The sequence below is a fragment of the Oncorhynchus gorbuscha genome, linkage group LG06 (assembly GCF_021184085.1).
Source record: "Oncorhynchus gorbuscha isolate QuinsamMale2020 ecotype Even-year linkage group LG06, OgorEven_v1.0, whole genome shotgun sequence".
NCBI lineage: Eukaryota > Metazoa > Chordata > Actinopteri > Salmoniformes > Salmonidae > Oncorhynchus > Oncorhynchus gorbuscha.
The window spans coordinates 50,450,252-50,465,408 of record NC_060178.1 but is presented as its reverse complement, the minus strand read 5'-3'; the positions used below and the strand labels follow the sequence as shown (position 1 = coordinate 50,465,408).

The following is a 15,157-nucleotide window of genomic DNA, read 5'->3' as shown; positions in this document are numbered from 1 at the left end:
GTGTGAATACCCACCCCCCTCTATCCAGTGCATTAGCCTAAACAGCAGGGGAAAATCAGCCAAACCCCTAAAACCCACACTGCACCCTGCAGGCTCTCAGAGGGGGCTAATATGACAGACTGATTATCAGTCACACTGCCTTGGAAGATGTGGGAACATACGTTTTTGGTGTTCCTTCTGGGAATGAAGCCATAAGTTTCCTGACCGGTAAAACTGAATGTTCTTTAAACGTTATGACAACGGAAATGAAAATTTGCCTGTTCTGGGAGCCTACATTTTTTTTGGTTGCAGGGAGGTTCTGAGAACGTTTTACTGGGATTCCCCTGCAAGGTTTCCAGGGAGGCGTTATTAACATTTTGAGAACGGAATCAAGCAGTCATTAAGCTCAAGTGTGGCAAATTAGTGGGTGCGGCCAACACACCTGAACACACTTAAAGATGGAAGATAGAGTTTTGTTGAAGCTGAGAATGGAATGTGTTTTTTTTTAAAGAACATTCTTAGAATGTCCTTTGAACGTTACAATTTTTTACTTGTGGTTTTTATGGAAAGTTTTCTTAATGTTCTAAAAACATGACTTTAAATAGATATTCCCACAGAAGAATGCTGTTTCTTAACCTTCTCAGAACAATTTGAGAACATTACTTTAAATAGAACCTTGAGGAAACCTGCAGGAAATGTTACGCTGAAATTCCAATAAAGAACCATATGGTTCTCAGAACATTGTGCTACCTGTGTAGCTTCCATATGCCTCTTTCTGAAACAGAACAGTGTCCTGGCATTGTGAGTGTGGGGTATATATTGTTTAAAGTGTCCTGTAGTAAATGTCCTAGGGCCTAGGCTTATATGATTTTCATCTGTTATAGTATAAATATACAGTATACTTCCTATGAAGCAAGCCATTCCTCATATTCAGCCCATTCTACAGCTGTGTTTAAAATGGCACCCAACTCCCTATAGGCTAGTGCACAACTATAGGGCTCTGGTCAAAATATATTAGGAATAGGGTGCCATTTGGAACGCAAGGCTACAGTCTTGCCTAGCCAGATAACTCCTTTCTCCCTGCGCTTGTTAGCTCTGGTCCTATTGCTCAGTCCTAGGCTCTGGGGTGACAGAGTTACCAAATAGAGGAGGGGCAGTCACTTTGTTTATAAGTCCCTCTCCAAGTAAAATAAACCTGCAATTTTAGCCCAATTAGAACGTAAGCAGGAAGGGAGGAAGCGAGGGAGAAAGGGAGGGAGAGAATGCTTAAGCACTAGTCATCTGGCCAATGAGTAGGCAGATGTTTGATAAACACCACAGGATTTAACAACAAAAATGATCAGAAGAAACTGACCGAGAGTGTCATTTACAGAACCAGTCAAAAGTTTGGACACACCTACTAATTTAAGGGTTTTTCTTTATTTTTACCATTGTCTACATTGTAGAATAATAGTGAAGACATCAAATCATGTAGTAACCAAAAAAAAGTTAAACAAATCAAAATATATTTTATATTCTTCAATGTAGCCACCCTTTGCCTTGATGACAGCTTTGCACACTCTTAGCATTCTCTCAACCAGCGTCACCTGGAATGCTTTTCCAACAGTCTTGAAGGAGTTCCCACATGCTGAGCACTTGTTGGCTGCTTTTTCCATCACCCTGCGGTCCAACTCATCCCAAACCAACTCAATTGGGTTTAGGTCAGGTGATTGTGGAGGCCAGGTGATCTGATGCAGCACTCCATTACTATCCTTCTTGGTCAAATAGTCCTTACACAGACTGGAGGTGTGTTGGGTCATTGTTCTGTTGGAAAAACAATTGATAGTCCCACTAAGCACAAACCAGATGGGATGGGATGGTGTATCACTGCAGAACACTGTGGTAGCCATGCTGGTTAAGTGTGCCTTGAATTCTAAATGAATCACAGGCTGTGTCACCAGCAAAGCAGCCCCACACCATCACAACACCACCTCCTCCATGCTTCACGGTGGGAACCACACATGCAGAGATCATCCGTTCACCTACTCTGCGTCTCACAAAGACTCTGCGGTTGAAACCAAAAATCTCAAATTTGGACTTATCAGACTGACTGACATATTTCCACTGGTCTAATGTCCATTGCTCCTGTGTCTAGGTCCAAGCAAGCCTTCTTATCGGTGTCCTTTTAGTAGTAGTTTATTTGCAGCGACTCTGAGCAGTTGAGGTGTGTCTGTTACTTGACGTTTTTGAATCATTTATTTGGGCTGCAATCCGATGTGCAGTTAACTCTAATGAACGTATCCTCTGCAGCAGCGGTAACTCTGGGTCTTCCTGTCCTGTGGCGGTCCTCATGAGAGCCAGTTTCATCATAGCTCTTGATGGTTTTTGAGAATGCACTTGAAGAAACTTTCAATTTTCTTTAAATGTTCCGTGTTGACTGACCTTCATGTCTTAAAGTAATGATGGACTGTCGTTTCTCTTTGTTTATTTGAGCTGTTCTTGCCAAAATATGGACTTGGTATCTTACTAAATAGGGCTATCTTCTGTATACCACCCCTACCTTGTCACAAAACAACTGATTGGCTCAAACGTGTTAAGAATGAAAGAAATTCCACAAATTAACTTTCAACAAGGCACACCTGTTAATTTAAATGCATTCCAGGTGACTACCTCGTGAAGCTTGTTGAGAGAATGCCAAGTGTGCAAAGCTGATATAAAGGCAAACTGTGGCTACTTTGAAAAATCTCAAATATAAAATATATTTAGATTTGTTTAACACTTTTTTTGGTTACTATGTGATTCCATATGTGTTATTTCATAGTGTTGATGTCTTCACTAGAATTCTACAATGTAGAAAATAGTAAAAAATAAATAAACTGTTGCATGAGTAGGTGTGTCCAAACCTTTGACTGGTGCTGTATGTGACTTTCAGTGAACTGTTATAATAACTGTGCTGTGTACTTGGGAAGCCTACCTTGGCTTCTCGGTGATTCTCATTGTAGGCTGCTGCCACAAGTCAAAATAGGGTCCTGTAATGCCCCCTAGAGCATTTTTGTCAAATAAATAAACAGTCATGTAAATTCACTATATATACGTATGTCACCCCTTCAAATTAGTGGATTCAGCCACACTCGTTGCTGACAGGTGTATAAAATCGAGCACGCAGCCATGCAATCTCCATAGACAAACAGTAGCAGTAGAAATGCCTTACTAAGGAGCTGAGTGACTTTCAAGTTGGCGTCATCATAGGATGTCACCTTTCCAGCAAGTCAGTTCGTCAAATTTCTTCCCTGCTAGAGCTGCACCGGCCAACCGTAAGTGCTGCTATTGTGAAGTGGAAACGTCTAGGAGCAACAATGTCTCAGCCGCGAAATGGTAGGCCACACAAGCTCACAGAACGGGACCGTGCTGAAGCCCGTCGCATGTAGAAGTCGTCTATTCTCGTTTGCAACACTCACTACCGAGTCCCGAAGAAACGTTAGCACAATAACTGTTAGTCGGGAGCTTCAGGAAATGGGTTTCCATGGCCGAGCTGCCGCACACAAGCCTAAGATCACCATGTGCAATGACAAGCGTCTGCTGGAGTGGTGTAAATCTCGCCGCCATTGGACTCTGAAGCAGTGGAAACACGTTCTCTGGAGTGATGAATCACGCTTCATCATCTGGCAGTCCGACGGACAAATCTGGATTTGGCGGATACCAGGAGAACTTCCTGCCCCAAACAAAGTGCCGTATGTAAAGTTTGGAGGAGGAATAATGGTCTGGGGACGTTTTTCATGGTTCGGACTTAGACCCCTTACTTCCAGTGACTGGTGTGTGTGTATTACAGAGCGGAGGGGTTTGGGCTGTGTTCCCATGTCCATGCATGGCCCCCAGAGTAAAGTAAACACAGCAGCTCTTTTCTCATCCCAGCCGTCAACAGGCTCTCCCCAGGCCCGAGCCAGAGACCACACACCCAGACCACACACATATACATATATATATACATACACACACACACACACACACACTACCCAGACCTCTCCGCAGCACAGATCCCTCCACATGCTCTCTCGCATACACACAGACCACACAGCGCCAGCTCGACTCCTCGCACGCAACTGAGCAGAGCTGTCATTCTGCCCAGCCTCGTGTGTGTGTGTGTCTCTTCACATGTATTCCCAAGACAGGGATAGAATCACTCCTGTTGAGGTAACACAACAGTCGTAGACATGTTATGCAGAAGAAGACACACATTCCCCCTCCACTCTGACTCCCACCCTAAACATATGGGCTAGATGAATGACAGATGAGGGGCTTGTTTAAGGCTTGTTAACCTCTTATCTTCTCCATGTCAGATGCCCCTGCTCCTAGATTTCCTCTGACAAGCGCAAGACAGCGGGGGTTCTGCTACTTAAGTTACATCCCCTTTGAGTCAAGGGTGTGTGCCTAGTCCCCTCCCGGACTCAGTGTTCACCCATGAGTTTGCTGACGACACGACGGTCTGATCACGGACTACGATGAGGCAACCTATAGCAAGGTCAGAGACCTGGCAGTGTGGACCAGGGCAACAGCATCTCCTTCAATGTCAACAAGACAAAGGAGATGATTGTGGACTACATTGATGGAGCCGTAGTTGAGTGGGTTGACAGAGCTTGAATATTTTTATTTTTTACAATCCAGGTGTGCAAAGCTCTTAGAGACTTAACCAGAAAGACTAGCAGCTCCAAAGGTGATTCTAGCGTGTATTGACTCAGGGGTGTGAGTACTTATGTACTGTACAATAAATTAGATATTTCTGTACTTCCTTTTTCAATAAATTTGCTCCAATTTCTAAAAATGTGTTTGCTCTTAGTCGTTATGGCAGGGTTTCCAAACTCTGTCCTCTGGACCACAAGGGATGCACATTTTAAAAAGTTATTTTTTTATGCCCTATGACTCAAATAATCAACTAATCATCAGGGTTTGATCATTTGAATTAGCTGTGTAGCGTTAGGGCAAAAACGTAAATGTGCACCTCTTGGAGCCCCGAAGACCGAGTTTGGGAAACAATGCATTATGGGGTAACGTGTGTAGATGGGTGAGAGAAAAAATTCAGGCTTTAAAACAGCAACATGTGGAATAAGTCAAGGAAGGATACTGCATTTAGAGTATTGCTCTGTCTTCGCTCCCTCCCTGACCTCAACCTCGTCAGTCAATAATCAATTAAATGCTCCGAACGATTGGCTACTTAGATTTATGCTAATTTTTTTTGTACCCAAAAGGCTTTAACATGGGGACACAGATATGTGATCCATTACATTAACTTTCTGAAGGCTGCTTCAATTACCTCGTACCCCTGCACATCCACTTGGTACTGGTACTTCCTGTATACAGCCATGTTATTCTTACTCATTATTGTTATTCACTGTGTATTTATTCCTTGTCACTATTTATATACATTTTTTTCCCGTATTTGTTTTTCCATCTTCAACTCTGCATCGTTGGAAAAGTACACGTAAGCATTTCACTATTTGTCTACACCTGTTTTTTACGAAGCATGTGACAAATATTCCTATTATTCTGTATTTGAGTTAACAGACCCCCGTCTCTTTACGCAACGACGTCTCTTTACGCAACGAGCTCTTAACTAAACGTGTATAAAGTGTATAGAAAGATTTGTTCAACAAGTCTACACGTATGAGATGCGTCACCCCTGGATGCTTTGTCTGCTCTGTTCCGTGTGAATCCCCCGCCTTGTTTGTGGGGAACGTGTTTTGGATTTAGTGTTTTGGATTTAGTGTTTTGGATTTAGTGTTTGCAAAGCAGTTAGGTTTTCAATCGGCCCTGGCAGCAATTTATTGCCACACGTGTTAGCGAAAAAATGTGAAAACCTCTCATACTGACTTTTTTTTTTTTTAGATATTCTCACAAACATTCAAAACACATCTATCCTGTTTTCCTCCTTTTTTGATAGGCTTAGGCTAATAGTTGCACATTTCTTCCAGAATTGTATCTGGCCTGTGTCATTTCTCTTCCACATTGGCATATCATCTACGCAGGGGATTGGTGTTTTACTGTCTATGTTCTCCCCCATTATTACATACACATTACACGTACCTCCTCTAGGTATTAGGCTAGGCCTAGCTATACAGTCTCATACACACATTACACGTACCTCCTCTAGGTATTAGGCTAGGCCTAGCTATACAGTCTCATACACACATTACACGTACCTCCTCTAGGTATTAGGCTAGGCCTAGCTATACAGTCTCATACACACATTACACGTACCTCCTCTAGGTATTAGGCTAGGCCTAGCTATACAGTCTCATACACACATTACACGTACCTCCTCTAGGTATTAGGCTAGGCCTAGCTATACAGTCTCATACACACATTGAGTAGGTTATGTGGAATCGATGAGGGCGAGCACGTTTATTTATTCTTCTCTCCGAGGTTTACATTCTTCCTTTCCTCCCCCTTTTTTCTCCCCCTGTCTGGTCTCAGACTCGGAGCTCCTACCAGCACCTTCATGTCCTCCTGTGTGTGTAGAAGTTGTAGCCTTCCTACTTAACCTCTTAGAAACCTTTTTTTTTTTAGATGTATTAAATGTCTTATAAAAATACATTTATAAAGACATGAAAAAGTAATAATGCAACTAACTGTACATTACAACTGTCTCTCTCCTCATCTCTGTGTTAATAGCCATTATTGTCCTCTCCTCCCGCTGCCCCTTGTTCACAGGTTGCTGACTGATTCTTCCTGTGTTCCTGCACACGCGTGACGATCAGAGTGACCTACCATGTCTCGTGTCCGCCAGCCCCCGCTGGTCACGGGCATCTCGCCCAACGAGGGCACCTCATGGACCAAGGTCACCATCCGAGGAGAGAACCTGGGCACGGGTCCCGCTGACCTCGTTGGTACGACACACACACACACATGTATACATGAAAACGTGCACAGACACTTAGTGTGTCTCTCAGGCTGTATCTGTTTCCTCCTTTTTCCAACTATCTTTTGATGTGCCACAATCACCAAATCCACTATATGCGCAGGGGCTAGGTGCAGATAGGAGAAAATCTTTGAAGGTCATTTCATTGAAGAATGGAGGGTTGTGGGGTGAGAAGTGAGGACCAGGTGGAACTATAGTTAGTACCTATATTCTATAGGGTGGGTGTGTCCACTGCACTTCACCTCTGGCCTTAATATTGCTCCAGTAGATCGGAGGAGTGAGGTGAAAATGTTTTGGCTCTCGTAGCAAAAAAACAAAAAGTAACATCCCATCTACATTTTGGTTTCAAATTGAACGACGATGGAGAACCAGATGACTTGGACTAACATGCTTGTTACACCAATAAATGTCTCAAAATACAACACTGCCCCTTTAAGACAAAAATAAAAACCCTCTTTACCTGACTCGCTTTTCAAAGCAATTTCAAGGAATTTCAAGGAAATGTACATGTTTTGTGCTCTTGTAGGAAGCAATCAATCCCCGATTGCTGACTACAAATGATCTATAACTGGGCTAATAACTCACTAACTAGCAAAGGAGATGAACAAAATGTGCCCACGTGGCTACATGCAGCTCTGGCTTTGATCTCAAAACAAGCGCATCTACTCACGACCGCAGCTGTAAACACAGTCCAGTTCAAAGTAAATGGCACATATCCATATATGGCAATAGTCTATTTGAATATAAGCCTACTGCAGCTCTGATTGGTTATGCCACACCAGTCTGTGTTGAGTCTTGTGCAATAGAATCCTACTCCGATGCGTTCTGCCTACAACAAAATCTCTTGCATAGTTTGTTTTTGTTTCTGTATGTTGCATTGAAAGTGGCTAATATTGTGTTGATTCAATCACAATTGCCACAATAAAGGGTAACATAGTTAACACTATCAAACAGGTACGCTGCATGGCAGTCTCGGGCTACTGCGCGCAGCTTAGAGGGAACATTTTAAATATGAGTCTTTACATGTGTCTGACAGTGAAGCCCACTGCTAAGAAACAACCTACATGCCGGAATCCCACACAGACCACAACCTGGCCAAAGCGTTCGGGATGGCTAGACTGGGCCCTTGATGAAAATAAACTGTTGTATCACCACAGCCAACAACCTGGCCAAAGCCCTGCGTTTGGGATGGCTAGACTGGGCCCTTGATGAAAATAAACTGTTGTATCACCACAGCCAACAACCTGGCCAAAGCCCTGTGTTCGGGATGGCTAGACTGGGCCCTTGATGAAAATAAACTGTTGTATCACCACAGCCAACAACCTGGCCAAAGCGTTCGGGATGGCTAGACTGGGCCCTTGATGAAAATAAACTGTTGTATCACCACAGACAACGGGACAACATTGTGGCTGCAGTGAGGCAACTAAACTGGCTCTGGCTAAATTGCTTTGGCCACAATCTCCATCTCATCGTCACCAAAGGCATGAACAGCAAAAGCGTACACAGGCTCGAGGCCTATGTGGAACCCTGGTGGGCACTTTTCTTGCAGATCTGGCAACAAAAAAAAGCTGAACCTCCCAAATCACAGCCTCAGTCTGGTGAGAAATTGGCCTATTCGATGTTTGAAGAATGAGACATGCCAGGGATGGGCAACTGGCGGGTCCCACTTTTGAAGGCCCTTGGAAAACACACAAAATAAATATATATTTTTTTATGTCTGAAGTTCACATACACCTTAGCCAATTACATTTAAACTCAGTTTTTCACAATTCCTGACATTTAATTCTAGTAAAAATTCCCTGTCTTAGGTCAGTTAGGATCACCACTTTATTTTAAGAATGTGAAATGTCAGAATAATAGTTATAGTTTATTTCTTTCATCACATTCCCAGTGGGTCAGATGTTTACATACACTCATTTGGTAGCATTGCCTTTAAATTGTTTAACTTGGGTCAAACGTTTCAGGTAGCCTTCCATAAGCTTCCCACAATAAGTCCTCCTGCCAGATCTGGTATAACTGGGTCAGGTATGAAGGCCTCCTCGCTCGCACACACTTTTTAATTTCTGCCCACACATTTTCTATAGAATTGAGGTCAGGGCTTTGTGATGGCCAATCCAATACCTTGACTTTGTTGTCCTTAAGCCATTTTGTCACAACTTTTGTATGGTGGTTTTTGAGTAGTGGCTTCTTCCTTACTGAGCGGCCTTTCAGGTTATGTCAATATAGGACTTGTTTTACTGTGGATATAGATACTTTTGTACCTGTTTCCACCAGCATCTTCACAAGATCCTTTGCTGTTGTTATGGGATTGATTTGCACTTTTTGCACCACAGTACGTTAACTCGCGTTCTGTCTCCTAGAAGTTATGATGGCTGCGTGGTCCCATGGTGTTTAGACTTGCGTACTATTGTTTGTACAGATGAACGTGGTACCTTAATTAAGACATTTGGAAGTTGCTCCCAAGGATGAACCTGACTTGTGGAGGTCTACAAATGTTTTTTTGAGGTCTTGGCTGATTTTCTTTGGATTTTCCCATGATGTCAAGCAAAGAGGCACCGATACACCTCCAATAGGCTAATTGACATCATTTGAGTCAATGAGAAGCTTCTATAGCCATGACTTTTTCTTGAATTTTCCAAGCTGCTTAAAGGCACATTCAAGTTAGCATACGTAAACTTCTGACCCACTGGAATTATGATACAGGGAATTATAAGTGAAATAATCTGTCTGTAAACAATTGTTGGAAAAATGACCTGTGTCATGCACAAAGTAGATGTCCTAACCGACTTTCCAAAACTATAGTTTGTTAACAAGAAATGTGTGGACTGGTTGAAAAACAACTTTTAATGACTCCAACCTAAGTGTATGTAAACTTCCGACCTTAAATTTTGTGTGTAAAAAATGTCTATGTACAGTGTGTGCAAATGGCGTGAGGAGGTAAGGCAATAAATAGGCCATAGTAGCGAAGTAATTACAGTTTAGTAAATTAACACGAGTGATAGATGATGATGTGTTCCAGGGGGGGGATCTGCTCTCATCAGTGTTCCAGTTACTGGGGGGGGATCTGCTCTCATCAGTGTTCCAGTTACTGGGGGGGGGGGATCTGCTCTCATCAGTGTTCCAGTTACTGCTCTCATCAGTGTTCCAGTTACTGGGGGGGGAGATCTGCTCTCATCAGTGTTCCAGTTACTGGGGGGGTCTGCTCTCATCAGTGTTCCAGTTAGATCTGCTCTCATCAGTGTTCCAGTTACTGGGGGGGGTGTTCCAGTTACTGGGGGAGATCTGCTCTCATCAGTGTTCCAGTTACGGGGGGTCTGCTCTCATCAGTGTTCCAGTTACTGGGGGGGCTCTCATCAGTGTTCCAGTTACTGGGGGGGGGTCTGCTCTCATCAGTGTTCCAGTTATCTGCTCTCATCAGTGTTCCAGTTACTGGGGGAGATCTGCTCTCATCAGTGTTCCAGTTACTGGGGGGGGGGGAGAGAGATCTGCTCATGCCGGCTTCTCCAACAACACCGGCCTGACACAAAGCCTCAATAGGGAGATGTCCAGAAGATGTTCTTGAGGACAAGTACAGCCTAACGGAAATAAAATGGCTTTTATCCTCGTCTTCCCTCCTCGACCCAAGATACAAAGGGGATGATTTGAACGAGATGAGAGATGCACTCTTCAAAAAGATTGTGGAAGCAGGGGGCGCCGGAGCTGGGGTGTCGGTGCAATTGCTGCTATTGCAACTGAGTGAGATGATGACTCGAATGATGGTGCGAGTGCGCCACCGTCTGCCAAGAAAAGGAATTTAGGAGGTCTCCTCCAGAAGCGAAGGGTTCAAAACACTGCCCCTGTTCCCCTCTGAGTCCGTGCAGACACCGAACCTACTAACTACCTGCAGGAACAGCCTGACCCAACAAATAAATAATCCCCTGACCTGGTGGTGAGACAACTAGACTCGCTATCCATTGATGTCGAAGCTGGCACGCAGATGCATGTGTATTTGAGCCAAGGAACACCGCATCAGAGCGAATCTCCAGCACTGTGGGGTTACATTTGTTAACCCTGTCCGCTTGTGCCTCAAGCCGGACAAAGTCAATATGCATTGTTTGCATTTTACAAGCTGTCGCCGATTGCTAAAACATTTTATTCTATATTTAATTATTTTTGTTTTATTATGGCCCTATAGATATACTGTTAATATTTGCTCTTACCAATTTATGTTGCTGTTGTTAGTGGTAATTTATCGTATAAGCGCTAGCCTATGGCACTTTAGCAGACAAAGTTTGTGTAGACTTTCTATAATACAATGCAGGTTTTTATTGATTTATGTTAAATAGATGTCTGTTAAAAAAGAAGGTTGGGTGTCTGTGTCTGACAATTAATGAATTATTCAACAGCAAGAGCAAGACAGTTAGGCCCATATCCGCTAGTATTGTGCTGATAACTGTGCACATATGACACCTGAAATTCCATGACCATCACAACACACACACAGACACACACACACACACACACACACACACAGACACACACACACACACACACACACACACACACACACACACACACACACACACACACACACACTCTTATTTAGATTTGACTTCCAACAGTCCAATCACTTCCTAGAATGTTTCGTCTCCCATTTCCTGTAATGGTAATCTCAAAATGAGCCAGTGTGTGAATGTTTCGTCTCCCACTTTCCTGTAATGGTCACCTCAAAATGAGCCAGTGTGTGAATGTTTCGTCTCCCATTTCCTGTAATGGTCATCTCAAAATGAGCCAGTGTGTGAATGTTTCGTCTCCCACTTTCCTGTAATGGTCATCTCAAAATGAGCCAGTGTGTGAATGTTTCGTCTCCCATTTCCTGTAATGGTCATCTCAAAATGAGCCAGTGTGTGAATTCATTGGTGCGGTTGTTTTTGATGCATTCAATTATTCTGTTTGTGATGTGAAAGTTTTCACTGGCACTGATGATATTTGTTTGTGTGTGAGAGAGAGTGTGTTAGACTGTGTACAGTAGAGTTCATGCCGTTATGACCCGTCCGCAGTTGGACTCCGTAACTAATTGACCCAGAGCCAGGCTAGAGCCTTCGTAGCCTACAGTCTACCACAGAACTCTCTGGGACCAGTCAGCGATGGTCAGGCTCTGCTTACATTACAGACTGTTTGTTGCTGTCGATCAAATTGAATGGGTTTTTGATGACTTTATGAAGTGGAAAACACATTTTTATGAATCTAGATTAGATGAAATGACTTTCTTGTTTCGTTTAACCGACTGCATTTAAAACACCCAAGATAATGAGTTTTAATCAACATTGGTTAAGTGAAAAAATAAATACCATAGCATTTTAGAATGTCATTTAACTAAATGTGCACATTAAAATGTGATTTTATATGCTGAAGAAAATGATTGGATATCTGAATCATATTGAATTGGATGCCTTTGGTAGAGATTCTTCTGCCATTGTAATCCTTGGGGAAGGCCGACTAAGTAAAAAAAATAGAATAATATTGTTTTAAATACATTTTCGGCATGGAAAAACTTCAACACCTGAAACCAGATATAAACTATGTATGAAAGATAATAGACCTATATATTTATTTAGTCTTTGAGAACTAACAATAACCAAAATAAAAGCTAGGGAGTATTAAATTCCAAAAGCAATGAATTTAGCAGTATTGATTTTGTTATGTTTGTGCGTAAGAACACAGATTTAGCCATGGCAAAATGCATAGCGTTGAATAAAATTAGCCTTAAAACTGCAAAATGTTGTCTCAGCTCTATGGTAAAATGTGTAGAATTGCAGGAAATTTGCTTTAAAATGTAGAAATGGATCTCCGCTCCATGGAGAACATGTTTGAATTGCAAGAAAAAATGCTAAAAAAAGAAAAAAACTGTACACCACCAAGATGGGGGGGGGGCCTTTGAAATGTTCTACAAAAAATTGGAATATAAGTGAACATGCGTGTTTAATAAATGTTTTTAAGTAGAACAGATTGTTGGTTAAAATACTTATGTTAATAATTTTATCTAAATACTGCATGTTTTGTTTAAATGTAATCTGAATTGAATTGCCAAAAAAAGCGTAAGATATTTTATAATTAGTGAATTTGTTTCTCAGAATTTTTTTTTAAACAGAACTTTAAAAACAGAACACATTTTTTAAAAAGCTAAGCATCTGTGGCCACAATTGTTTTAACTAGTGGAACAAAAATAAACTCCACTACCCCATTTCTTTTTGCTGCATTTTATGAACATAATGTGTTTTAATTTACATTTATTTTAATATAAATGTCCAACTTGTTTTATATTGTCAAAATGTCACCAATTAGAATATACCTAGAATTTCAGTGTGTTATTTTCAAGAATTAAAATCAAGACGCCCGCAAATGAAACACATGGCCTCGCACATTCTGTGGACTCCTGGCCAATCATTTGGATCTATTTCTGACCACGAATGGCCCCAGAGCCTAAAATTTAGCCCTTTTAATGTATAAGTTAGATAGCAAAACAAATGGTGTTTTGTGCATATGACCAGTACAGAGGCAGGAAATGTGCTTTAATTTAATGGCCATATTATTATTCACACTTTGTTTCAAGGGTTATTTTTGTATCATCTCTCACAGGCTTTTATGGTGTTTGATTGCACATGTCTGACACTCAAGTTCCATCTAGTCAGATAAATCAGAGGAAGGGGTTTTGCTCTCTGTCTCTCGCTCTCTCTTTATTCCAGTGTTCACACTGACAAGGAGAAGAAGGGTCAGAGAGTGTAAAAGTACAGTGAATAGATATTTATTGAGCCACTTAGCATTGAAGTGACAGCACTCTGTGTGGACAGAATGATGAAGCTGTGAGAGACTCGTGTCAGGGCCACCCACAGGACTGACTGGACCTGGCCTGAACTTTGACCCCTAATGGCGGGTTTATTAAACTGCTGTTTGTGTCAATGTGTCATGCCTTTTCTCTGTGTTTCTCTCATGTTATTACTTGGTTGTTTGTCCTGTTGCTGTTAGCTCGCCTATATATTTGATTAGCCTCACTTCTCTCTCTCTTTCTCTCTCGCTCTCTCTCTCAGGTCTGTCCATATGTGGTCACAACTGCTTGCTGACGGCTGAGTGGATGTCAGCCAGTAAGATAGTGTGTCGTGTGGGCCCAGCCAAAGACGATAAGGGAGAGATCATCGTCAGCACCAAGTCAGGAGGCCACGGCACCTCCACCGTCTCCTTCAAACTGCTTAAGGCTGAGAAGATCGGTAAGATACTCCTTCTGCCCTCGGCAACCACGGCAGTTCTAATATAAATCTACAAACACATCTCTCTTTGTCAGAGGAACTCTAGAATGACTGTCTGTTCTTGTGCAACGGAGTAATCTTCCTCAGTTTTTCCAAGCTCAGGCAACTAGGAAATAGAGTATGGAAACACACCACAAACCCATACTCTATTGTCCTGTGTTGCTTTACAAACTGTATAGTAGCTCTGCCAGGTACTATAATTGAGTGTGTGTGATCTGGGCTGTCCTCTCAGCGATTATGTGTGTCTGTGCTGTAGGTATTCTGGACCAGTCTGCTGTGTGGGTGGATGAGATGAACTATTACGACATGAGAACCGACCGCTACAAAGGCATCTCCCCCCTCTCCCTACGCCCCAGCAATCCGCTAGGCATCGACTTTGACAAGTAGGGACACACACACACACACACACACACACACAGGCGTAAGTCATTGAGTCTAACAAACAAACAATCCCCATGTGGAGATGTTTGAAATGTTATGCCAACACAGCAATGGCTACAACTGGCTTTAACTGCTGCACAAAGGCACTGGAAACACCATAATTGTGTTTAAAGGAGAGGGAAAGAAAGAAGAGCGGAATGACTTGGAAAGAAACATTGCAAGCCACTACACATGGCCTGAAAGGAAGGAGAAAGAAGAGAAGAAACCGTGGAATAGAAACATTGCAAGCCACCACACATGGCCTGAAAGGAAGGAGAAAGAAGAGAAGAAACAGTAGAATAGAAAGATTGCAAGCCACCACACATGGCCATAGCAGGCAGGTCATATGGTGTGGCTTCTGCCTCCCACGCGACTGGCAGGGAATGTACAGTCTGTAATGTAATGTTTAGTTCTGGTATGTCTGTGCTCTAGGCCCTCTGATGTTTGTTTGGTTAAGAGGGGCCAGGGGATCCAGGGGGCAAGTGATCGCTCGTGGACAGGAAGGACTGGGCTGCAAACCCTCCATGTCCTGGGTCACTTTCCTGGGCCTACTGGTAGGCTACTACAACCCTTATATCACAGT

General features: G+C 42.6%; 1 protein-coding gene across 6 annotated transcripts in view; it reads left to right on the top strand.

Annotated features, from left to right (window-relative positions):
• LOC124038062 (exocyst complex component 2-like) overlaps positions 1–15,157 on the top strand; it is a 153,074-nt gene that overhangs the window by 18,713 nt on the left and 119,204 nt on the right. For 5 of the 6 annotated variants that reach the window (XM_046353468.1, XM_046353467.1, XM_046353471.1 and 2 more), the window contains 3 exons: positions 6,664–6,839; positions 13,939–14,115; positions 14,411–14,537. In XM_046353468.1, coding sequence (XP_046209424.1) covers positions 6,722–6,839; positions 13,939–14,115; positions 14,411–14,537 — 422 coding nt within the window. In that variant the 5' untranslated portion in view covers positions 6,664–6,721. Of the gene's footprint in view, positions 1–5,429; positions 5,435–6,663; positions 6,840–13,938; positions 14,116–14,410; positions 14,538–15,157 lie in introns of all 6 variants that reach the window. The other variant, XM_046353469.1, reaches the window with a different exon arrangement.